At 42.4% G+C, this 24,746-nt stretch overlaps 1 protein-coding gene across 3 annotated transcripts in view; it reads left to right on the top strand.

Annotated features, from left to right (window-relative positions):
- Nucleotides 1-24,746, top strand: part of asxl1 (ASXL transcriptional regulator 1) — a 271,209-nt gene that overhangs the window by 177,152 nt on the left and 69,311 nt on the right. Inside the window, exon 1 of one of the 3 annotated variants that reach the window (XM_062392895.1) lies at nt 13,188-13,231. The exons of the other annotated variants lie outside the window; for them this stretch is intronic. Within the exon in view, the coding sequence (XP_062248879.1) occupies nt 13,215-13,231 (17 nt within the window). The 5' untranslated portion in view covers nt 13,188-13,214. Of the gene's footprint in view, nt 1-13,187; nt 13,232-24,746 lie in introns of those variants that run through there. 3 annotated transcript variants of the gene reach the window in all.

Raw genomic sequence — 24,746 nt, forward strand, 5'->3', positions numbered from 1 at the left:
GAGAAGCACGCAGAAATAAAGACGGAAGAAGATAAGAATAATAAGCACCACGGAATAGTAATATGTAGTGCAGTGCATGGCGCGTTGCAATGCAATGTAGTGCAATGTAGTGCATGCACCACTAGGCACCCATAATAAGTGACGGGGAATAGTAATATGTAGTGCATTGCATGGCGCAACGCACCCATAATAATAATAATAAGTATACAGAATAGTAATATGTAGTGCATGCGGTGCATTGCATGGCGTTGCGCCATGCAATGCACCGCTGCAGGCACCACTAGGCACCCATAATTATGACTCAGCATCTCATTATTATGAGATAGTATGTCATTATTATGACTTAGTATCTCATAGTTCTGACTTAGTATCTCATTATTATGACTTAGTATCTCAAAGTTCTGACTTAGTATCTCATAATTATGACTTAGTATCTCATAATTATGACTTAGTATCTCATTAGTCTACTCTGTGAATTTAAGATAAGGTTCGAGTTATTGACAACTACCTCCGTCACTGTAACCGGAATACAACCATTGCAGGTAAAAGCCTATGAGTATGCTAATGGCCGTTCAACAACATGGATAAAAGCGATTTTTTCCGCTACTTTGATTGCAGTCTCACTGTAGTTTTTACACAACCAGAGTGCGCTGGTTAAGCTTGTTTTAAAAAAAAAGGTTATCTTAAGCTATCTGTATGAAGCCTACCTGTTCATCTTAGAGTTTGTAACATCAGCTATATTAAAACGTTTTAAGTTCTTGTAAATTTAGCTAAACAATGTTTGTTATGTATTGACATTTTAGATTTGTTTCCGGTAACATATTACTACGTTCGTATAGACTTATTCTGAGGTAAACATTACTGTTGCTACTCTAAAAACAGTTGGTTTAGTTATGTGTTGTGCAATACTAGGAGTAGAATTGACGTTGGCTAATTATTAATAATCATGAAATATGATTATTAAAATAACAATTATTTCTTAAAAATAATCAAAAAATGATAAAGCTATTAATTAAGAATAGTAACACATTTAATTAGAAATTATACGGTTATCCATTAATAATAGTTAAAATAATTAATGAAAACAATACAATTATCAATTAAGAATAATCCAAATCTGTAATCATTGCTTATTGTCGCGGGGCACCACCCTGGTTACAGGGACCAACAATTCAATCTTTAAATATCAGTCTCAATGATATAGGTTATATTAATAATCTCAATATTTAGTATTAATGATTATATAATAAACAATGAAGGGTTTTAAGTTCGAACACAGGCTATAGTAATCCAGCTGTATACACATACATATGCACAAATAATCACAGAAATACAAATACTTTAATTACAAAAGTATTTATTAAAAAGGGGAAATAAAGTTAATGTTATTTCAATGATTCTTCATTTAACAAACTCCAATATTTCAAAGATGGTAACAGCAGCAGCACTTATCACAATTGTCACACATGTAATACGGAGTATCTATGTGTGTGTGTGGTCGTGTGTGTCTGCCTGTCTGTGTGTGTGTGTGTGTGTGTGTGTGTGTAAGAAAGAGAAAGGGGAGTGGCTATGGCGTGATGACGTGGTGACGTCCTCTGGCCGAATTCAAGGTGATGTTACATTCATGTACTTTCAAGATGGAGGTTACCTTAGTGAAGCCACGTTGTGAAAAGCAAAATGGCTGCCGGTCACTGACCTTGACAAAGGGGATCTTTAAGACAAAGAGATTTCTTATCTCGTGGTTTTGGTGCCGAATGGCGTCGAGATGTATAAATGCTCGTTAAATCTAGATTTCTCCATGTAACATGAAATGTATAAATGTAGGTCGGGACGTGTGTAAAAACAGGTTTAGGAGAAGAGAGAGAGAGAGAGAGAGAGATCAGGAAAGCTCTCAAAACATCGTCAGAGACAAACTTCCAGCGAAGCAGACCAGTTACGTGAGATTTATCTTTTAACAGATGTAAATCTCCGCACAATATCTCTGACGGTAACACGCAAAAAGGAAGCGCCGGCTCTGTACCGCACTCTTCTCAAAAACACAGTAAACAAAGGAACCGGATGTGTCATCTCGGCCCGCCGTGTAGCACGGCTAAGATCAGCGATCTACAAACAAACATACAATCCAACAAATGACACGCTAAGTATTTAAACTAGTCTCTGCCCAGACAATAAAGCCTCTTACTGTGACCTCCGCGGTGTTGCTTGCGCGTGGGGCGCGGATTTCCAGGAAGTCCAGTGAATCTGTCGTTAAACCTCAGGATGCGTGCGAACGGGCGGATTCCTGGAAAACAAATCAGTGTCCTGGCCTCTTAAGCGGTGCTCCGGTGGGTCTCGTGGTTGCAACGGAGGTCAGCGCTGGGCCGAATACAGCGAAGTCTCTTGCTCTTGGAACGGAATTCGGCTTCGTCTCTTCTGCAGGGATGAGCAGCGGTAACGCCGCTGTGGATTTGGAAAGAAAGTCTCTGAGCTCGGCCAGCGAGCGAGTGAGTTCCTGTGCACGGCCTTTTCAAGTTAAAAACAAAAATAGTCTCTATCAAAGTAAGATCAAACTGAAGATAAAAGAAAATGAAAGAAATGAAAGAAAATAACTCTGGTTGCCCCCTTTAGCAACTAAATCATCTGGAAAGACCCGGAGGGGTCTGTTGACGTCTTCAGAGCAGGGAAAATGGCAGTGATTATTGATGTCTCAGTGATCTTATTCTACCTGAGAGGTTCTGCCTCCTTGAGGTGCTGGTCATAGGATGATGCTGGCTTTAAGCCAATTGAGTGTCAGAGTTGGACCTCAGTGGGCAGGGCTTGGAGGCTCTTCAGGACATTTCCCAACCACCAGGGGGAGATTCTCAGGCCTGCTGGAGAATGTTTTCCCTCCAAAAGTTTTACAATCCTTTGTCCTCACCGTCGGCTCCAGTGTCTGGTGCTCAGCCTCTGGACTGTGGCCCAACATATGTTTAAAATGTGTGATGTGTCTTTTACCTAAGATAAATTTGCATTAAACAATCTGTATGTTTCGGTGGCTTTGAAATTCATATCAATATTATCCATGGTGCATTGCAGAACACAGTAGTGGTGTAACAGATTTGAAAAACCATCAGTACAAATGCAAAGTTACAATGTCACTAGCCTGCCAAAAATCATATAGCTCATCTATAGCCAAAGACTCTTGTTGTGTATATTTGATGTATGTATGCTCCAATACCATTCCTTGTAATGCATGCTCACAGGATGGATGATCTAAGTACCATTTTGAGACAGAGAAATGTTCCCCAGGAAACAATACAGACCCTTGAGCATGAGAAGGTACTTAACTTATAAAGCAGAATAGTTGATTCAAACAACTGTTCTTTCCCTGACAATTTGTGTTGCTTCAAAATGAATCTCTCTGAAAATGAACAACAGTATTTTAGTTTCATTAAACTGTAGATAACTCAAGATTGTCAACAATGATATGGTCTCATCATGATTCCTAATTTGTAAACAATTACTTGTTTAGATTGATACCAGCACCATACAGCTGATGACAGATGAAGAATTAAAGACATATTTGCTATCAAATGGTGATTGCCTAGCAGTGTTAGGATTTTGTAAGAGGAAAGAGAACAGCCACAAAAACACTCGGAAATCAAGGCTTTTTGAGCGACTGAAACAAAAACTGGCCAAAAGGAAACCTTGTGGTGAAGGAGGGGGGAGCAGAAACTAAGGGGAGCCCTCACAACCATCTCAGAAAATAAATGCTCTGAAGACAATGATAAAATAGAAATAGGATGTATGCATTCTGATGATGAAAAAGATTCTTTCAAGAAAGTGAGAGCCAGACGAGGAGATGGAACAAGAAAAGTCAACATTTTAAAGGATGCTCAGAAAAGGGAGTTGATGCAGGAAGGAATTGACCTGTTCTTTCCAGGCGGGAGAAGTCTGAGGCCCCTAACTACGGTGGCCCTGAGAGCTCAACGAACAGCAACTTAAGAAAACACATGCAAGTTGACAAAAGACATGATAGATAGATAGATAGATAGATTACTTTATTCATCCCCGAAGGGAAATTAAGTCGTCATAGCAGCCGGTACATTTGAATACATTAAAATAGAATAAAATATAAAATATAAAATATTGCGGTAGAAAGAAAAAAAACAGAAACACAAGATAAATAGGTAGATAAGGTGCAGTGGCAGATGATGGTAATAGTACTGATGATATGATGGTAATGTTATTGTTAGACAGTATATAAAAAATAGTACAGTACATATAGTATATAATATATATTTATATATGATAGTAATTATACCAATATAATAGCAGTATATAGTAATAATAGCAGCAACAGTATATATATAATAATAATAGTAAAATATAATAATAATAATAACATGTACACATGAATAATAATAATATATGATATATAGTACGGGTATAAATATAAGTATTTGGCGATACAATAGATAATATAATATACTATGAGTGTAAGAATATGTAGACAGAGTGTGCAAAAGACAATATTATTGTATAAAATGATGAATTGAGACAGGTATATTAAGTGCAGTTCTGTGATGGTGGCTCTGACAGAGGTAGATGAGTTGTACAGTCTTATTGCGATTGGTAGGAACGACTTCCTGTATCGTTCCTTAGAGCAGCGGGGTTGAATGAGTCTGTGGCTGAAGCTGCTCCTTAGCTTGTCCAGTGTTTTGTGGAGGGGTGAGAGGGATTTTCCATGATTACCAGCAGTTTTGCCAGCATCCTGTCCTCCACCACCTCATCCAGGGTGACAAGCTTAGAGCCAACCACAGACTCTGCCTTCCTAATGATTTTTTTCAGTCTGTTGGCGTCCTTAGCCTTGATGCCTGCACCCCAGGACACCACAGCAAAGAAGATGGTGCTCGCCACAACAGACTTATAGAACATCTGCAGCATCTTGTTGCAGACATTGAAGGACCTGAGCCTCCTCAGGAAATAAAGCCGGCTCAGGCCCTTCTTGTAGATGGCCTCTGTGTTGGTGGACCAGTCCAGTTTATTGTCCAGTGTGACACCCAGGTACTTGTATGCAGGGACCACCTCCACAGCCGTCCCACCGATGCAGACAGGAGAGAGCAGGGGCTTGTTCCTCCTGAAATCCACCACCATCTCCCTCGTCTTCGCCACGTTGAGCTGCATGTGGTTCTCCCCACACCTCTTCACAAAGCGGTCAACCAGGTTCCTGTACTCAGCCTCCCTCCCGCCCTCAACACACCCCATAATGGCCGTGTTATCAGAGAACTTCTGCAGATGACACGTCTCTGTGCAGTGCTTAAAGTCAGCAGTGTATATGGTGAAAAGGAAGGGGGACAGTACAGTTCCCTGGGGGGCCCTGATGTTACTGATCAGACGATCAGACACACAGTTCTGTAATCTCACAAACTGTGGTCTGCCCGTCAGATAGTCATCGACCCAAGCGATGAGGGGAGCACTCACCTGCGTGCCCTCCAGTTTGGCCTTCAGCAGTCTGGGCTGGATGGTGTTGAAGGCGCTGGAGAAGTCGAAAAACCTGATCCGGACTGAGGTGTTGGGTCTGTCCAGGGAGGAGTAAGCCTCCTGCAGCAGGTAGATGATTGCATCATCAACCCCAAAATGGGGCTGATATGCAAACTGCAGGGGGTCTTGTGATGGGCACACCAGCAGTCTGAGGTGAGCCAGGACCAGTCTTTCCATGACCTTCATGCAAGTTGACAAAACACAAGCAAAGTAAGAAAACATCTTCATCAATTTCACAACACAACACATTACAGAAATGCGGTTCAAATAGACAAAGGCGGTGCAAATAGACACACGCGCTGCAAATAGACAACTGGTCATAGTTTTCATATTATTAACGCGTACGTAACGATGAACGTGAGTGAACGTCAGGTTAATTTTTTAAATCATCATCGTATCAGGCCCTTCGTCATTAACGAAATATATTCGTTAACGACCGTTTTTCCATGACGAAGACGAGACGAAGACGTAACGAAAACGGGTCTTTGAAAATAAAAACTATGACTAAATCTATTTTTAACTTTCGTTGACGAGACGAGACGAGACGAAAATGTTGGTGGTTGACTAAGTCACAATAATTTTTTTAACATCATCGTATCAGGCCGTCATGAAGTATCAGGAGCAGGCGAGTGAGTCTGTGTGTGTGTGTGTGTGTGTGTGCCTGTGCGCTCCCAGATAGCGCAGCGGTCCGTAGCTCCGCCCCCCGACTCACGCCCTCGCTCAGGGAGACACAGTGAAAGCAGAGCACGTTTACGTGGAGCAGCCGATCAATGACTGACTGCTTCTTAACTATAGAAACAGTGAAAACACAGAGTTTCTCTGGTCTCAGCTGATCAGAGATCAGAGAACAGAGATCTGCGCCTCAGCTTCTTGATCAGAGCAGAAGCTGCAGTTGGTTTCTACCGAGCTGCAGTTTCTGTGTCCGACTCCAGTCTGACCTGCTCTCACTTTTTGTTTTCACATTTAAAACTAAATATATATTTTTAAGCTATTAGGCTGCAGCTATATGTTTTTATAGAAAAGGAGTTTAATTTGGCTATTAAATGTGACTAAAATGAGACTATAATGGAATTCGTTTTCGTCGACTAAAACTAGACTAAAATGTAATTTGTTTTAGTCGACTAAAACTAAGAAGGATAAAAATGACTAAATGTGACTAAAACTAAAATGCATTTTCGTCCAAAGACTAAGACTAAGACTAAATCAAAAATAGCTGCCAAAATTAACACTGACCAGGAGCAGGCGTGGGTGTGTATGTGTGTGTGTGTAGCGGGCTGACCAGTCTCGGGTCTCGGGGCACCGACCCCGCCCACTCGCTCAGATGAGGGGGCAAAATGTCTCTTCTGATAGTAAAGGTTTCCTCCCCCTGCTCACTATGGAGAATACATTGCCTCACAAGCAGGGGCTTGCTTGTTAGCGCTGTTTATTCAGTTTAACAGGAGAAGACGGCATGTCTCTAGTTCGGACCATCTTCAGAGCTCAGAGCTCACCGTGGCTCTCTCGGGTCGGAGCCCAGGTGCGCTGGCCACACACACACACATACCCCCCCCCACACACACACACACACCCACGCCTGCTCCTGGTATTTCATGAGGGCCTGATACGATGATGATTTAAAAAATGAACGCGACGTTCACTCACGTTCATTGTTACGTTCACGTTAATAATATGAAAACTGATTCGTTAAGTTCAGCAACAGATGCATAGAGGGTGAGGATGATGCGACTGAGTGTCTCTGGCTGTTTGGGTCATTTTCTCTTGTTATTGGTTAGTTACTAAGTTGATTATTGTAATTCATTTATAAAAAAAAATGAATTAAATGATATAGAATATATATAGTATAGTATATAGAATATACATTTTAAATATTATTCTGTGGTGTTATTCTGTGGCTTGGGGGAAGATCAATCAAATTGTATTTGTATAGCCCATGTTCACAAATCACAATTGGTCTCATAGGGCTTTCACATTGTGTGACATCCTCTATCCTTAACCCTCAGCAAGAGTAAGGAAAAAATACTAAAAAACATTTTAATCAGTTAAAAATATGTAGAAACCTCAGAGAGAGCCACATGTGACAGACAGAAGTGCAATAGATGTCAGGTGTATGAAAACATCATCAAGATTAACGTTTTTAGCAGCAATGATGAGGGTAAACATTTTGAAGGATAACTTCAATTCTATATGTCAAGTAGTCCTGCTGCAATCACAGTCTATGGTCAGCAGTCAGCAAGTTCATGATCCACCATCAAGATCGGATGCCACTATAGTCCACAGTCATTGTCCACTGCCGCCAATTAGGATCAATCATCAGCCGCCACCTTGGTCAGGGTCCACCACCACCATCCGATGCCAAGGGAACAGGGGCCGCCATTACCACTACGATCAGCCCGCACAATATAGAATCCACCATTGCGACCTCTGATACGCGATCCACAAATCGTAATCTATGGTCCGGCCACAGCTGCGGCCCTGGATCTGCGGGCGATAAGGCAAAGGGACTCCGGGGAAGGGGTCAAGTCAGTAACATGTACTGATGACATATGAATTACTTTGATGCGATACTGCAGAGGGTGGTGAAAACTGCCCAACGCATCACCGGCTCCTCACTCCCCACCATCGCAGCTGTCCTGAGCAAGAGATGTCTGCGGAGAGCGAGCAGCATTGTCAAGGACAGCTCACACCCCAGCCACAGACTGTTTACCCTCCTCCCTTCTGGAAGGCGCTACAGGGTCCACCGTTCCCGGACCAGCAGGTTCAGGAACAGCTTCATCCCTGCTGAACTCTGCACCACAGTGATAGTAGCCACACCCCCACACACCTTCTCCAGTGACTATACTTCCCCTCTCCACCCCGGCTTGGACTGCCACTCACCCTCCTCCAGCCACTGAACACTTGCACGTTCACTGAACATTTGCACATTTGAACATTTGATCATTTTTACATTGGCACTTGAGTTCTTTACTACTGTATTATCCAACCTTTCCCACCTATAGTGTATTCATATTTATATTTATCTTGCTCATACTGTATTCATCATTCTTATATCATACCTTACCACTTATATTTCTAACTGTACTTCCTATTTATTTTAATATTCCACTATGAACAATACTTTGCACTTTAACTGCCTTTTTTTTCTAATCTAATCTATTAAGGATGGAGAAGAGGAAGGAGAAGCTGGAAAGAAAAGCTCTGTGTGTCATGTTTCATAAATTCCCTTTCCGTCTTAGCGTCATCAGGGGTTTTTGCCTTTTAATCAATGATACAATGATACAGGCCGAACTTGGGGGTACACTGAGGCTCAAGGTAAATTTGACTGGCTACTGGTTTGTCTGGTAGTAGTACTATGAAAACCATGTGGCCCACTCAGTAGATCAGACATCAATACCTCTATGCCTTTTTAAACTAATATAACCTATTTTAGAACAAATGACAAGTTACGTTCTGCCGCACTAATTAGCTCTAACTATAAGCTTTATCAAAAAGGAAGGTTTTAAGCCTACTCCTAAATGTACAAATGGTGTCTGCCTACCGAACTGAAAGTGAGAGATTATTCCACTGGAGAGGGACTTGATGGCTTAAAGCTCTGGCTCCTACTCTACTTTTAGAGACTTTAGGGACGACAAGTAGTGGAGATGGGGTTCTAGGATCGGTGCCACGGAGAGAGTCTAATTGTACACAGATGTTCCAGTTTAACTAATGACTCTCTCCCCTTGATCAGCAGTAGCGTGCTGGGGCGGGCGACACGCATTGCCAGCAGCCAGAGCTCTCCCGGACGCCGGATGCTAGGCTGCAAAGCTAGATATTATATGCGTGTGAAGAAGTTATGTTGGTGTAAATTGCATGTGTTGGCGCAAATAAAGATTTTGTTGAGACACACCTACCTGTTTCCCCTTGATTCCCGACGGTGACAAAGAGACCTTGTTACAGTCTGATTTTGGAGATATTACGCAAGTGGAAAAAGGCCGTCCTAAAAAACTAACCCTAACCCAGAATTGAAGATCACTCCCAAGTTCCTGACTGTTTCATTGGAAGTAAGGGCAATGTTGTCTAGTGCAGCTTTATCATTAGCTAAAGTATCTTTAAGGTGTTCAGAGCCAAGTATTATAACCTCTGTTCTATCTCAGATTAAGAGGAGAAAATTGCGGATCATCCAGGTTTTTATGTCCTTGTGACATTCTCGAAGTTTAGTTAATTGACTACTTTGTTCAGGTTTATAACAGGGTATAACAGGCTGTCGTCCACATAGCAGTGGAAATTTACCGAGTGTGTCCTGATAATGTTTCCTAGTGGAAGCATATATAATGAAAATAAAATTGGGCCGAGCACAGAGCCCTGTGGGACACCATGGTTAACTTTGGTGCGCAGAGATAACTCATCATTAATCTGCACGAATTGGGAGCGATCAGAAAAATACGATTTAAACCAGTTAAGGGCGGTTCCATTAATGTTAATTAACTGTTTGAGTCTTTGTAATAAAATTTGATGGTCAATTGTGTCGAATGATGCACTGAGATCTAACAGAACAAAGACAGACATAAATCCCTGTTCTGAAGCTATCAGGATGGTCATTGGTGACTTTTGCCAAGGCTGTCTATGTGCTGTGATTGGCTCTAAACACCGAATGAAAGTCTTCGTATATATTATTTTCCTGGAGAAACCCACACAGCTGATTGGCTACAACTTTTAGGCTAAAACCTCAAGGTCAAGCTATTTTAAAGGACTGTGGTACATAACCCTGTTATCTTGCTGCTGGCGGTGGTCGCTCTCTGTATTATCTCCTCCGCTAAACACAGCTGTTTCTCTGTAGCACTACGGCTAAAATCACCGGTCTGTAGTTAAACACCCACACATAACAACCCATACTCTATCTTGCTTAGTGATTCTGTGTTCTGTTTGAGCTCACCCTCGTAGCTCTATAGCAGCGATGTCTTCTCTCTCTCCCTGTTGCTCCGAGTGTCTTATGTTTACTTACTCCTCTGCCTCCCTTAACAGTAGTGGTACATGTAATAAATGTAGTGTGTTGATAGCGATGGAGGCGAGGCTTAGCGACTTAGAAGCTCGGCTCCGCAGCCTAGAAACTCCGTTAGCTGTAGTTAGCCGGCTCCCGCTAGCCGCGGAGTCATGTTGTTTAGCACGTAGCTTAGCCTTAACGAGCAGTCCCCTGACTAGTCATGTGCAGCCGGGAGCCCAGGGCAGCTTGGTGACGACCCGGAGGGGGCATAGTGCTAGACTTAAAAAGCCCACGATTAAAGAGCCACCAGCTCACGTTTCAAATAGATTCTCTCCACTCAGCGAGGCACCCGCTGATAAGCAAACTCTGATTATTGGTGAGTCGGTTCTGAGAAACGTCAGGTTAGCGACACCAGCGACCATAGTTAATTGTATCCCAGGGGCCAGAGCCGGCAACATCGCATCTAAACTAACGCTGCTGGCTAAAACTAAATGTAGATACAATAAAATCGTAATTCACGTCGGCAGCAATGACTCCCGGCTTCGCATGTCGGAGGTCACTAAAGTGAATGTTGAGTCATTGTGTGCTTTCGCAAAAACGATGTCGGACAAAGTAGTTTTCTCTGGCCCGCTCCCTAATACAACAGGTGATGACATGTTTAGCCGCATGTTGTCTTTTAACCGCTGGCTGTCGAGGCGGTGTCCTGTAAACGGTGTGGGCTTTGTAGATAATTGGCTAACTTTTTTGAGAAAACCTGGTCTTGTTATGAGAGACGGCGTTCATCCCACTTGGGATGGAGCAGCTCTCTTATCTAGGAATATTACTAAGACTATAACATGACAACCCATAGTTGGGACCAGGAAGCAGAGCTGCACTGCTAAACACTTATCTGCACTCCCTCTGGATCAGTCACAAAACCCCATAGAGATTGTGTCTGTCCACCATCCGATTAAATTATTGAAATTAAACAATATCAGAGCGAGAACTCCACCAAATAATCTAATTCAAATTAAAACAACCTCTGAAACAACACAGGGAACTAAAACTTTTAAATGTGGTCTTTTAAACATTAGATCACTGTCATCAAAAGCTATTTTAGTTAATGAAATAGTCTCTGATTACAACATAGATTTATTATCCCTCACTGAGACGTGGCTGCATCCTGATGAATATGTCAGTCTAAATTAATCTACTCCCCCCAGTCATATAAATTCACATGTTCCCAGAGAATTTGGACGAGGAGGTGGAGTTGCTGCTATTTTTAACTCCAGTCTATCAATTAACCCTAAACCTAAACTCAGCTACAATCATTTGAATGTCTGGTTCTTAGTCTTCCACGCCAATCCAGGAAACACCAACAGCCAATCATATTTGCTGTAGTTTACCGTGCTCCCAGGGCTTATACTGAATTTTTTACGGAATTCCCTGAGTTTTTATCAAACTTAGTCCTAAAGACCGATAAAATTATTATTGTTGGTGACTTTAATATACATGTTGACAATAAGAAAGATTGCCGTAGCGTAGCATTTAGTTCAATACTAGACTCAATTGGTTTCAGTCAGTGTGTACACCAACCTACTCTTGTTGTAACCACACACTTGACCTTATATTATCGTACGGTGTCGGATAACCTTCGATTTTTCAATAACTGAATATATGCCAATAATAAAAAACTAATTTTCTAGATGTCTACCTGATGGTGCTGTAGCTAAATTTAAGGAAATAATTCCAATTACATTTAAACCCGTATTATCCGTAGATATAAAGAACAAATTCTTTAAAAACCCGAGCTCCATTGAGATCGACCACCTCGTCGATAGCTCTGCAGACTCATTACGATTAACATTAGATGCAATAGTCCCTCTAAAAAGGAAAATGTCAAACATAGTAAATTAGCTCCGTGGTATAATTCCCAGACAAATGAGTTAAAACAATTATCAAGAAAACTAGAAAGGAAGTGGCGCTCCAGTAACCCTGTTGAAAACCTCATAGACTGGAAGAATAGTGTTAAAGAATATAAAAAGGCTCTCCACAAAGCAAGAGCCGCCTACTATTCAAAACTACTACAATCAATCTGTCATTATCATCAGGTTATGTACCAGTCTTTTAAAATAGCAGTAATCAAACCCCTTCTCAAAAACCCACCCTAGACCCAGAGGTTTTAGCCAATTACAGACCAATATCTAATCTCCCCTTCATGTCTAAAATCTTAGAAAAAGTGGTAGCCAACACACAGAGCTTCTTCCAGCTTCTCCTTCCTCTTCTCCATCCCTACCCCCCTTCCCCGGAATCCCTTTGTTTTATCACCCGCAGATCCAGGGCCTCTGTGGCCGCACCATGGACTGCGATGTGTTGATCGCGCACAGGGGGTCGGGTGTTGGATCCAGTGTGGCGGATTCTGTGTCATGTGGGCTGATCGTGGTGGCGAACCCTGTGTCGCGTTGGCATCGGGTACGGGCATTGGACCAGGACCACGGCGGCGGCTCGTGGTGGGTGGCGGTGGAGGGTGACTGAGGACTGGAGTGGCGTTCTGGTCTGGATTGTGGATCGTGGTCCTGCTGGTTGCTGACCATGGGCAGTGATTGCAGCGGGACTGCTTGGCATGTCATGTTGGGGTTGTCCTTCGGGATGCTTACCCTCATAAAATGCTGCTAGAGACTTTAATCTTTAATCTTGAAGACTTTACTCTTGATATTGTTTTCCTGCACGTGGCATCTATTGCACTTCTGTCCGTCCTGGGAGAGGGATCCCCCACATGTGGCTCTCTCTGAGGTTTCTACGTATTTTTACCCTGTTAAAAGGGTTTTTAGTAGTTTTTCCTTACACTTGCTGAGGGTTAAGGACAGAGGATGTCACACCCTGTTAAAGCCCTATGAGATGAATTGTAATTTGTGAATATGGGCTATATAAATAAAATTTGATTGATTGATTGATTGATTACCCGATGATAATGACAGATTGATTGTGTTAAGTAATTTTGTAGTAATGGGATCTTAGATACAGGTTGTTGGTTTAGAACCTGAGATTATTTTTGTAAACTGATCACGGGTGATGGGAGAGAAACTGTCCTGATAATGGGTAGGATTCTGAGCCGTTTCTGAGATCTCTGTAGTTGGGAGGGTATTAGTGCCAATTGAGGGCAGGAGATGGTTGATTTTATTTCTAATAGTGTGAATTTTAGCATTAAAAAAAGGTCATAAACATATGGCTATTCAGGGATCGAGGAATACTGAGTTCGGTGGAGGTGTGACTCTCTGTCAGCCTGGCTGCAGTGCTGAAGAGAAACCTGGGGTTGTTTTTATTCTCTTGTATTATTTGTGAATAGTAGGCCGCTCTTGCTTTGTGGAGAGCCTTTTTACATGCTTTAACACAACTATTCCAGTCTAGGAGATTTTCAACACTGTTGCTGGAGGTCAACTTCCTTTTTAGTTTTCTTGATATTTATTTTAACTCAAGTGTCTTGGAATTGTGCCACGGAGCAAATTTACTGTGTTTGACATGTTTCTTTTTTAAAGGTGCTATTGAGTCTAATGTAAATCGTAATGAATCTGCAGAGCTATCGACAAGGTGGTCAATCACAATGGAGCTTGGGTTTTTAAAGGACTCATCGTATGCCCCTTTTACCACAAGTTGATATGGTTCCTTGGGGTATTAATGTAATGTCTGTAAACATACTTTTGTCAAAATACCACAAGGATAATTTAAAACTGCACCTTTTTACCCGGCCTAAAACAGCCCTCCTCAGATTGACCTGTTTTAATTGCCCCGCCCACCTCTCAACCTGGAGCTGGGAGGGGCCTCCTGTGGGATACCTTTGCAACTGAGACTCATCTCATCAACTCCACCTCCACTCCATAAAACCTCAGCTCATCTCCCCTGTCTTCACCAGATCGTCCGTTCTCCTGTGTGATTCAGCTGCGCACCTTTCTGGTTCGACTCCTTCCACAGAGTTCTGCCTGCCTGTCTGCCTGTTTAGCTGCCTTCCTGGTCTGCACTCTTTTTTGGTCCGCTTAAAATAAGATAACAGGTAGACATGCCAGATACCCAAATTAACGTGTAGAAGCACTACAAAAGTGGAATTTTTTAATATGTCCCCTTTAAAGAATTTGTTGTTTATATCGACGGATAATACAGGTTTAAATGTAATCGGAATTATTTCCTTAAATGTAGCTACAGCACTATCAGGTAGAAATCTAGAAAATTAGTGTTTTTTATTAGTGGCATATATTCAGATAATGAAAAATCGAAGGTTAATAAATTATGGTCTGCTAGTAATGGATTTCGAGGAAATACTGTTAAATGTTCAATTCCGACACAGTACGATAATACAGGGTCAAGTGTGTGGTTACAACAATGAGTAGGTTGGTGTACACACTGGCTGAAACCAATTGAGTCTACTTAAATAAATGCTTCACTAAGGCTATCATTATTATTGTCAACATGAATATTAAAGTCACTTACAACAATAATTTAGCGGTCTTTAGGACTAGGTTTGTTAAAAATTCAGAATAAGCCCAAGGAGCACGGTAGACTACAGCAATAATGATTGGCTTGTTGGTATTTCTTGGATGGGTGTGGAAGACTAAGAACAAGACATTCAAATGAGTTGTAGCTTAGTTTAGGTGAGGTTTTTGAAGCTAGTTTTACAGTAACTGAGGTATATTTACTCTGGATTCAATTCTTGTTTCATTCTTGTTCCTTCATTGGAGGAATAAGAGGAAGGTTTGTTAGGTTTTCTCCTAGCAAGGACCCAATCGCAGACCAAAATGGCAAAAAATGACGAGCAAAAAATAGAAAATCCAATCCAATAATTTGAATAATAATAATAATTCAATAATAAATGGCTTAATACGGGAAATGTGGAAGGTGGAGTGGATGCTGCGAAGGGGACCAGGGAGGTTGAGACGAACAGCGGTGGGACTGATGACTCCGACGATGGGAAACGGTCTGATGAAGCGGGGAGAGAGCGTACGGGACTCAGTCTTGAGGGGGAGGTCTTGGGTGGAGAGCCACACTTGTTGCCTCTGGTGTTAAGAGGGGGGTTGGGAGCGGTGTTTGTCTGCTTGGACCTTCATCCTGGCAGAGGAGAGAAGGAGTGCAGAGCGTGTGCTTCTCCAAAGTCCAGCGGCAGCGACGGATGTATGCCTCAGCAGAAGGAATGCCCACCTCCCTCTCCTGGTCCGGGAACAGAGGTGGTTGATAACCAAGTGAGAAGGGGGAACGGCCTGTGGAGGATGTAATATGGGAATTTATGGCGTATTCTGCCAAATGCAGTTGTTGGCTCCAGGAGGTGGGGTTCTGGAATACCATACGTCGCAGCACTGTCTCCAACTGCTGGTACGCCCTCTAGGATTGGCCGTTGGAAAACCAGACGATGTCAGAAACAACCTCTACAGGTAAACCATGTAATTTAAAAATTTGCTGAACCATAAGCTTAGCAGTATCTTTGGCAGAGGGAAGCATGTGGAGGGGAATGAAATGGACATACTTAGAAAACCGATCCACCACCGTCAAGGAAGCTTGCGTTCGTCTAGTTCCAGGGTGACGGGACAGCTGGGTATAATGACTTGTGGACGGACAGAACTGGGAACAAAAAGATGGTTAGTAGGATACTGACTGGGTTTTACCTCATCAGGTTAAGCAGCAGTAACAATACTCTCGATCTCAAATTGAGCTGCTCCTAGAACACAATGAGGGGGGAGGATGGTATCCGGTTCCTGGGGTCTCTCACGGGGGCTGAATTGCAGAGACAGCGCGTCGGCCTTTGCATTCTTGTGACCAGGACTGTAGAGGGGAGATCACGTATCCTAGGAAGGTGACTGTTTTTTTGATGAAACTCGCACTTCACAGCCTTCACAGAGAGCCGAAAGAATAACAGGGTCCTCAGTCACAAACTCATCCCTTATAAAATTTAAAAGCTGTTATTATGCTTTAAGATCTGAAGACCTCTGAAGACCTCACGTCAGTCTTTTGCGTAATCACCTGATGGGCTCGTCCAATCAAAGCCTCGTAAATTCAGCGTCAGTCTCGTGCATAAGAGGATCGTGTCATGCTTGTTCCATGCGAGGGACTGTTTTTCGGTTTAAATAACTTGCTGAAGTCGAACCAACACTGTTACCCTGGAGGAGAAGATGAGTGCGTGGGAAAGCAAAGCCAGGGACCCGGTGTGGAGGAGTCGAGGCGGAGAAGATGCGCGCACAGTCCCTAAATTAAGGTGAGACCCAGCCAAAGAGCGAAGCCATTGCTAACTGCTAAGCTAACTCTCAGATTTGAAAAATGTGTGAACAACTGTGGGATTAGCGCGACAGTTGCTAAAAGTAGAATAAAGCATTGAGTGCTTTAGCGGAACTAGTGCATGTTTAAATATGTGTGAACTACTTAAATCGAACAGTTTGTTCTCTCTAAGTTTTCATAAACGTGACTTTTCTCGTTTTTTTTGTTTTGTAGAAAGCTCTCCGTCTCTTCACAGCTCTGATAAAAAATGGCCGGCGCAGCGAGGGTATGATTAAAGAAGAGTTGTGCTGTGCTGTTTAAGATATATCCTCCAGCTCTACTTTATCTGATCTTTTTCATCGATGTGTTTTCACAGCCTGATTCCAACACACAAGGACGTATTCACTGGATATTACGCCGAGACTCGCTGAAAGTCCGCATTTGCAGTGCGGGAAAACGACGCCATTGTACGTAAGTATCTGTTTAGGATTTTTTAATAATAAACTCATGTTACTAATATTGTTTTCCAGCTGACGTACTAAGACCCACTATGAGCCAGTATGAAGGAGATCATGGGTGGTCAGCTCGTCCTTGTTCTCCTCCGAAAGCCTGTTCAAGAACGTATCAAAGAGGGCATCGATGTTCCCGCCAGAGGTCGTGCAAGGGTCTGGAAGTCAATGGCATAATCCGAAACGGACCCTTGACGCTAGCGCATATGTAACAGTTCACGAGCAGCCTCATGCCCGTGTCTTGCCCGTCCAGACAGCTGGTTTTGACGTACGCCACCTTTGGGTGCTCAGAAGGTAAGGAGGTAGGTTGCAGTTTAAAAACGACAGAGCACTGGGAGAGAAAAGAGCGACATGTGCCGGGCTCACCAGCTCATTTCTGAGAAGGAGGCAGCTTAGGTTCATGGGCTGGTGCTGGAGGCTACGTCAAGGGCAGAGCAGACGCAGAGGATCGGCTGAGCTGTAAAGCCTGCATCTGGGCTGTCAGGTCTCTGATGCTCGTGAGGGCGGCTTCCAGCTGAGTCTGGTGTTGTCCTAAGACTCTGTTATGATGTTCGATGGCGGTCTTCACTTGGTCAGGGTCTGCTGAGTCCATTCTGGTCGGATTTTACTGTCAGGCTTTCTCAGAGCAAGGACCCAATCGCAGGCCAAGATGCAAAAAATACTTCTTTATTTCAAAAATAGGAAAACCAAGGATCCAAAAAGGCAAAAAATTACAAGAGCAAAAAACTGAAAATCCAATTCAATAATTTGGCAAAACCGAGTTCCAAAAAGGGAAAAACAAAGACGCTTAAAAATCAGAGAGTCAAACATCATACCAGATAACAGAGCAAAAGAATGTCAGTATCCTGGCATGGGTTCTTCACAATCAAAAATGATACAATCCGACAGGGGACAACAGAAAGACTGGGCTTAAATAGAAGGGGGAACAAAGACAAGAAACAGGTGAACAAATCAGGCAAACAATCAGGGTGATGATAGGGAACAGGTGAGGGAGAAAAGAGCGGGAAGCAGTAGAGGGTGGAGTCTCAATAACAAAACACACATGGCCTGACAACTTAAACACAACAAGCACATGACAACATAAATAAACAGGGGGAAAGACATGACATAAAAAAAACACAAGCAGGAGGCACAAGGGAAAATGTCTTAAATCACCGGGGTCTTACCAAGGTTAGCTCACCTCCGAGCCCTAGTTCTTAAACACAGGGGTTTCAAGCAGAAGCCTTCGATGAATTCCTGGTGAAAGGCTGTAATAATTTGCCTAAAGTAAGATATATTTTATAAATACACTCAATTGGCCTCATATCATGCACATAATTCCAATGCCAATTGCTAGGGTAAAACTGAGTAAAATATGACAAGATGCTGCTGGTGCATCTCTTGAATATTAAAAAAAAAACATATTTCACCATGGTGAGCCTGCTGGTTGGCTACTTAAGTTAACTTACAGGGTCTGCCATATGTTGGGTGACTCTAAAGTAATACAATATATATTTTTCAAGTGGGCTTCATAAAAAATACATTTACATGTAAATGTGCCTTGCGTGAGAGGCTCTCTTCTGGTATATGAGTTATGAGTTATTTCAAAGAAATTTTTTATAAGAAAAAATAATAAATTTAATTTATTTTGTAAATACAATTTACACCAGCCTACACACATCAGCCTGTGTGTGTGGGCTGTCTGGGAGGACACATGCAGATAAACACAGACACATTGGTTATTTCATGATGGCCTGATACGATGATGAATTAAAAAAATGAACGTGCACAAGGAGCCACTGCAGAGGGGCTGAAGACCCGCATGATGCTCCAGAGCTGTGGGTTGCCGACCCCTACACTTGGTGCAGGCCTTCCCAAAAAACTGTAGGAGTGGTAACTTTAGGTATTTAATCTTTATTTGAACTCTTAGCAAGAGATTGTTACTGAAAAGCCTTTATTGTGATCAATTAAAACAGGACTTTTTATATTTTTAATATCATGAGGTACAGTTTCTACGCTCATTCATATATCTAAATATAACTTATGTCACATAATCTTTCTGTAAAACTAGTAAAGTGCCAATACTAAAATGATAACACTTGTATAGGTGCCAACCCATATGCACCCCATCCACAGCCCTATCACCCTGCTGCCATCTGGCAAGTGATCTGCTGAAGTACCACCTGACTTTCTACTGAATTCTTCCTGCACATATCATCTTGAAAATAGTTTTATTTTTATGATTTGAGTATTTATTCAATCATTTAATATAAAGTTTTTTGGGGGGAGTAGAATAGAGGGGGCTTCATTTACACAATCTTGTGTTGTATAAATACACCTGGACCGTTGAAAAGTCCAGTGATTACGGTCACTGCTCTCCGAATCAAAATAAATTCTCTATCTTTACGGCTAAATCTATGACCCACAAGTCAAGACAGATTACGTCTGATTGGTTCTCTGATGACTTGTTTGACCTACAATCTGCTGCATTCTGGTCGTCATCCCCCTGGGCAAATGTTTCCATGGGAACAAGCCCTGGGTTCTTTTAATCGTTTTTTTTCACTCGCATGAGGCATGCTGGATTCCTTTTTGTCAGGCCCATATTCTTCTGCTCTATTTCCTCACTCTCTCATCCTCTCAGTCTCACTCACCCCACTCTTCCACTCATTTGCTGCTGATGCTGGTGATGCAGATGCTGAGGACGAAGGTGATGCTGTCGATGATGATGATGAGGATGAGGACAGGTTTGCACTGGATGGGATGAAGGTTGGGGGTACATGGAAATCCCAAGTAAGTGGTTCACACCATTAAATGGTGTGAAAAGAGGGTTTGTTAGGATTTCAATATTTTAGCTATATTCTGTGTCTGACTCAACTCTAAATGAATAAAGATATAAGCAGTTTGAGTCAGATATGATGCCTTCTATACAAATGATTAATAAATAACCTTTTCCTTCCTAGTGTGTAATCTTGAAAATTAGAATGTGTCTGCGTTATAGTTGTGTTTCGTTGTTTTGGTTAAATTGTTTGGAATGTCTGTACAAACAGAATATTGTTTTGATATAGCAAGAACACAATAATATTTTCTCCAATTGTCAACACCATTGGCCCACATTCCATCAGCTGTGTCAAGGCCTTGGGAGTGGCTCCTTGACACTTCCGTAGTCCAATACCAAGAGGATGGCCTACGCCTGCGCACTTTCGAGGAGGAAGAACCAAGATCTACTGTTATAAAATAGACAAGCGCCGGCTGTTTGATGCGTTCTGATGGGTCTTGTGTTTTGATGCAACTTGTTGGATGCCAATTGCTTTGCTGATTGATACCTTTCATTGCTTTCTAAATAAATACTTGATTGAACAAACCGAGTTCGGCTCATCTTCTCATATTTAGGATAAACCAATTACGATTTGTGGATCGCGTATCAGAGGTCGCAATGGTGGATCCAGTATGGCGGATTCTATATTGTGCGGGCTGATCGTAGTGGTAATGGCGGCCCCTGTTCCCTTGGCATCGGATGGTGGTGGTGGACCCCGACCAAGGTGGCGGCTGATGATTGATCCTAATTGGCGGCAGTGGACAATGACTGTGGACTATAGTGGCATCTGATCTTGATGGTGGATCATGAACTTGCTGGCGGCTGACCATAGACTGTGATTGCAGCAGGACTACTTGACATATAGTATTGAAGTTATCCTTCAAAATGTTTAACCTCATCATTGCTGCTAAAAACTATAATCTTGATGTTTTCATACACCTGACATCAATTGCACTTCTGTCTGTCACATGTGGCTCTCTGAGGTTTCTACATATTTTTAACTGATTAAAATGGTTTTTAGTATTTTTTCCTTACTCTTGTTGAGGGTTAAGGACAGTGGATGTCACACCATGTTAAAGCCCTATGAGACAAATCGTGATTTGTGAATATGAGCTATACAAATACAATTTGTTTGATTGATTGATTGAAATCTTTTCTACTGGCTCACCATTCAGACCTGTTGAGACATCTCATTACATTTATAACCATCTTGCAATTTTTCTCTATCTTATTTATTTATTATTAAATATCACTGCCTTTGTTTTTTCAAGGGAAAACCTAGATTTCCATAAATATGACCATTTCTTCTTAACCCTGATTTCCTTTTGTACCTTCCCTTAGGTTAGTGTTGCATTGTTATCCCTTTCCCATAAAGCCCCATCTTCAGGAAATACTGTTTTTCAAATATTGCTATTTGTGTCTGAGAACACATCATTAATCATTTTGGGAAAAAAGTATTAGGCTGATCATGCTGCCCAGAGGCCTTCTGTTATCCACCTTTACCTGGTCAATATTGTTGTTCCCATTATACCTGAATATATCTATCAAACACATTTTTTTAAATCCAATTAAATGTTCTTCCTGTTCTTCCCATTTCATCTAGCTTAATCATTAAACCCTCTTTCCATACCATATAATATACCTTCCCAGCATCAACAAACAATGCCATTAGAGATTAAGTATATAATTTAACGTTGGTTCGGGTCCACACCCAAGCCGTTCTTCTAATTACCCATCAACACTCCAGAAACAACAAGTGCTCACGAGCATCCAGCGCTGAGCATTTGACGTCACAGCATCTCCGCATGTCATGTCATGATACACTGACACTATTGGGATCCATCATCAAGGTCCATGATTGCTGCCAACACGATGTGAGATTATGCATACAATCAGTTGAGGTCGGGATCCGGAAGAGGTGATTAATATTCTGCTGGAGATTTGAGGAGATTGGGGTGGAGGAGGGGTTATGCGCGTCACTGAAAGACGGCCTACTGCGGAAGAGAAGAGAAGGGATTTTTAAAGTTTGACAGGTGCTTAATGATTGGCTGAAGAGACCGCGGCAGATCTGATTGGACATTTAGGGACATCCAAAATCAGCTGATTAATAAGCAGGTTAGGTCTTCCTGACTGAATTTACACTAAGCTTAATTTTAATCAGGAGAGTCTGTATTTCTCAATTAACGATGTTTATTTTGACAAACGCACAGAAATAATGTGAAAGTTTACAGTCTTTGGCATTTTAGACCCCTGTGAGATGTTGCCGGGTCACAGATAATCAATATAACATTTATCTAATAGAAATATGAGTTGACATGTTAGAGTGCACCTGCACCCGAGTGATAATAATATGAGATAAAGGTCTGGAGACCGACAAGTAAGAGATCATATGTGCAGGTATTGTCTGGGATCTAAAATGTAGAACATACCTAAAGGTTATTAGACATAAACAAAGTTAGGTCCAAGACTAAATAATAAAACGCTAACAGAAATTATATATGGGTAAAGCAACCACAACAAAATGTAGATTGCTTGATACAAACAATTAAGGTCCGCTGTGGACCGAAAGTGAATGTCGTGGTGAGTGCAGGATCTAAATGTAGAACTTAATAAACGGTCAGCAAGGACGGAACTTAAAAAAGGTAATTTGACCAACTGAAATTAAGGTCAGAGACAAAATGAGAATCATGGTAATCATGCCAGAAAAGTGCTTAAGCTGTTGAGGAAATACGGGATAAAACTAAAACCCAGCAAGTGTTCATTATTTAAACATGAGGTTTAAAGCCTATAGGTTCCCGGACACTGACTGGCTCTGAACGGAATTACCATCTTCAATCAGGAAAACTTGAATTTCTCGCTTTAAAATGGGCAGTCACAGAAAAATTCTGAGATTATCTTTATTATGCACCTACTTTCAGTGTGTTTAACGATAATATTCCGCTCACTTATGTCCTGTTAATTGCCAAGCTCAAAGCAACTGGATGCAGATGGGTAGCAGAACTTTTTTCATTTTCATTTTACCATTCGATATCGGCCACGAAAAGAAAAATGTGGATGCTGAGTCTGTCAAGAATGCCTGTAAATATCGAGAACATTGGTCCAGTAATGCAGTGTAAGTTGAGGTGTCAAAAACCAACAGGACGTGGACTTAACAGCTTCAGTATACAAAGCAAGTGTCTACTGCGTGGATGGGAAAGACCTAATATTGATGACAACAAACATAGCACAGCTGGTATTACCTGAGAGGTATAAGACCACTGTACTGAAAGAGTTGCATGATGAGATGGACCATCAAGGCATTGATCGAACAACATCACCACGATCAAGGCGGCGAATTTGAGAACCAGCTCTTCACCCAGCTGAGAAAAATAACTTTGACGGAAACGTGATCTGATTTGCCGAATGGGGGGCGGGGGAGGGCCTTATACGCACCCCGGAAGGGAGTGTAAACATGATCCAGCGTGTTCGCTCCGCGCGTCGGGCAGCTGATTTGCTGGAAGTATCTCGGCAGGACTTTCCTCATCTTACCGTTGTTAAAATCCCCGGCCACGATAAACGCAGCTTCGGGCCGTTATTTCTCTGTCCTGTTGATCACCGCATGCAGCTCGTCCAGTGCCTGGTTAGTGTCGGCGCTGGGCGGGATGTACACCGCTGTTAGAATGACCGATGTAAACTCCCTCGGTATGTAATAAGGTCGGCATCTGATCATGAGGTGCTCCAGGTCCGGAGTACAGCCTGAAGAAATAATTTTCACATCAGAGCACCATAGATTGTTCACTATGAACCAGCACCCCCTCCCTTGCTCTTACCTGAGTTTGTTGTCCGGTCCTGGCGGTGAATGGAGACCCCCTCGGGAACAATGGCGGAGTCCGGGATCGAGGGGTCGAGCCAAGTCTCCGTGAAAACCATCACGTTACAAAACTTGATGTCCCGTTGAAACGCCATCCTGCTACGAAGTTCATCCAGCTTGTTGTCCAGGGACTGGACATTAGCCAGAAGAATGCTTGGTAGAGGAGGCCGGATTTCACGTTTCCTCAGCCGGACCAGGACGCCGGCTTGTGACCCTCTTTTCCTTCGTCCTCGCCTCCGTGTTCCAGGTACAGCAGGTAAACCCGCGCCATGGGTAGTCTCCTTTGTTTGTTGTCGGTGGTGGTGAAAAAGTGTTTTTTACCGTCAAACCGATGGACAGAAGTTGTTCTCTATCATATATGATGATAGGGCTCGCTTTACCGGAGTGCATGATAAGAAGAATAAATAGAATAAGTAGAATAAATAACAACAAGATAGAAAAAAAGAGAAAAAAGAGCAGAGCTGTGGGAGAGCGCGAAACACAGCAGCCTTCCACGGCGCCGGTCATTGACAGACTTGTGAGAAGCTAAGTGTGGCATGCTGGTGATTGTGTCCTTGTTAGAAATATGACACCTAGAGGAGGCACTGGAAGCTTTGTAAACATGTGGAAGAGAATATCCATGTTGTGATACGCCAGGTTGGAGAAGACATTCCAGACAATGAAGTCAAGCCTGCGCAGGGAAGAGGAAGATCAAGAATCTTACATCGCAACCTGTTGCTACCTGTGTTATCACTTACCCTTGGAATTTCAGCCAAAAGCAGCATCTAAGTAAAAGAAAAGGATGCCGGAAACAGCTGCAGAAAATGCTAATCAAGAAGAGGAAGATGACGAAGACGAATGTGGGTACTATTACAAGCCAGTAGTACAGCCTCAAGTGCCCAATAAAGACAGGGCCTCTGAGCATGCTGACACACAAGAAGC

Source organism: Platichthys flesus, chromosome 7, assembly GCF_949316205.1.
Source record: "Platichthys flesus chromosome 7, fPlaFle2.1, whole genome shotgun sequence".
NCBI classification, from domain to species: Eukaryota; Metazoa; Chordata; class Actinopteri; order Pleuronectiformes; family Pleuronectidae; genus Platichthys; species Platichthys flesus.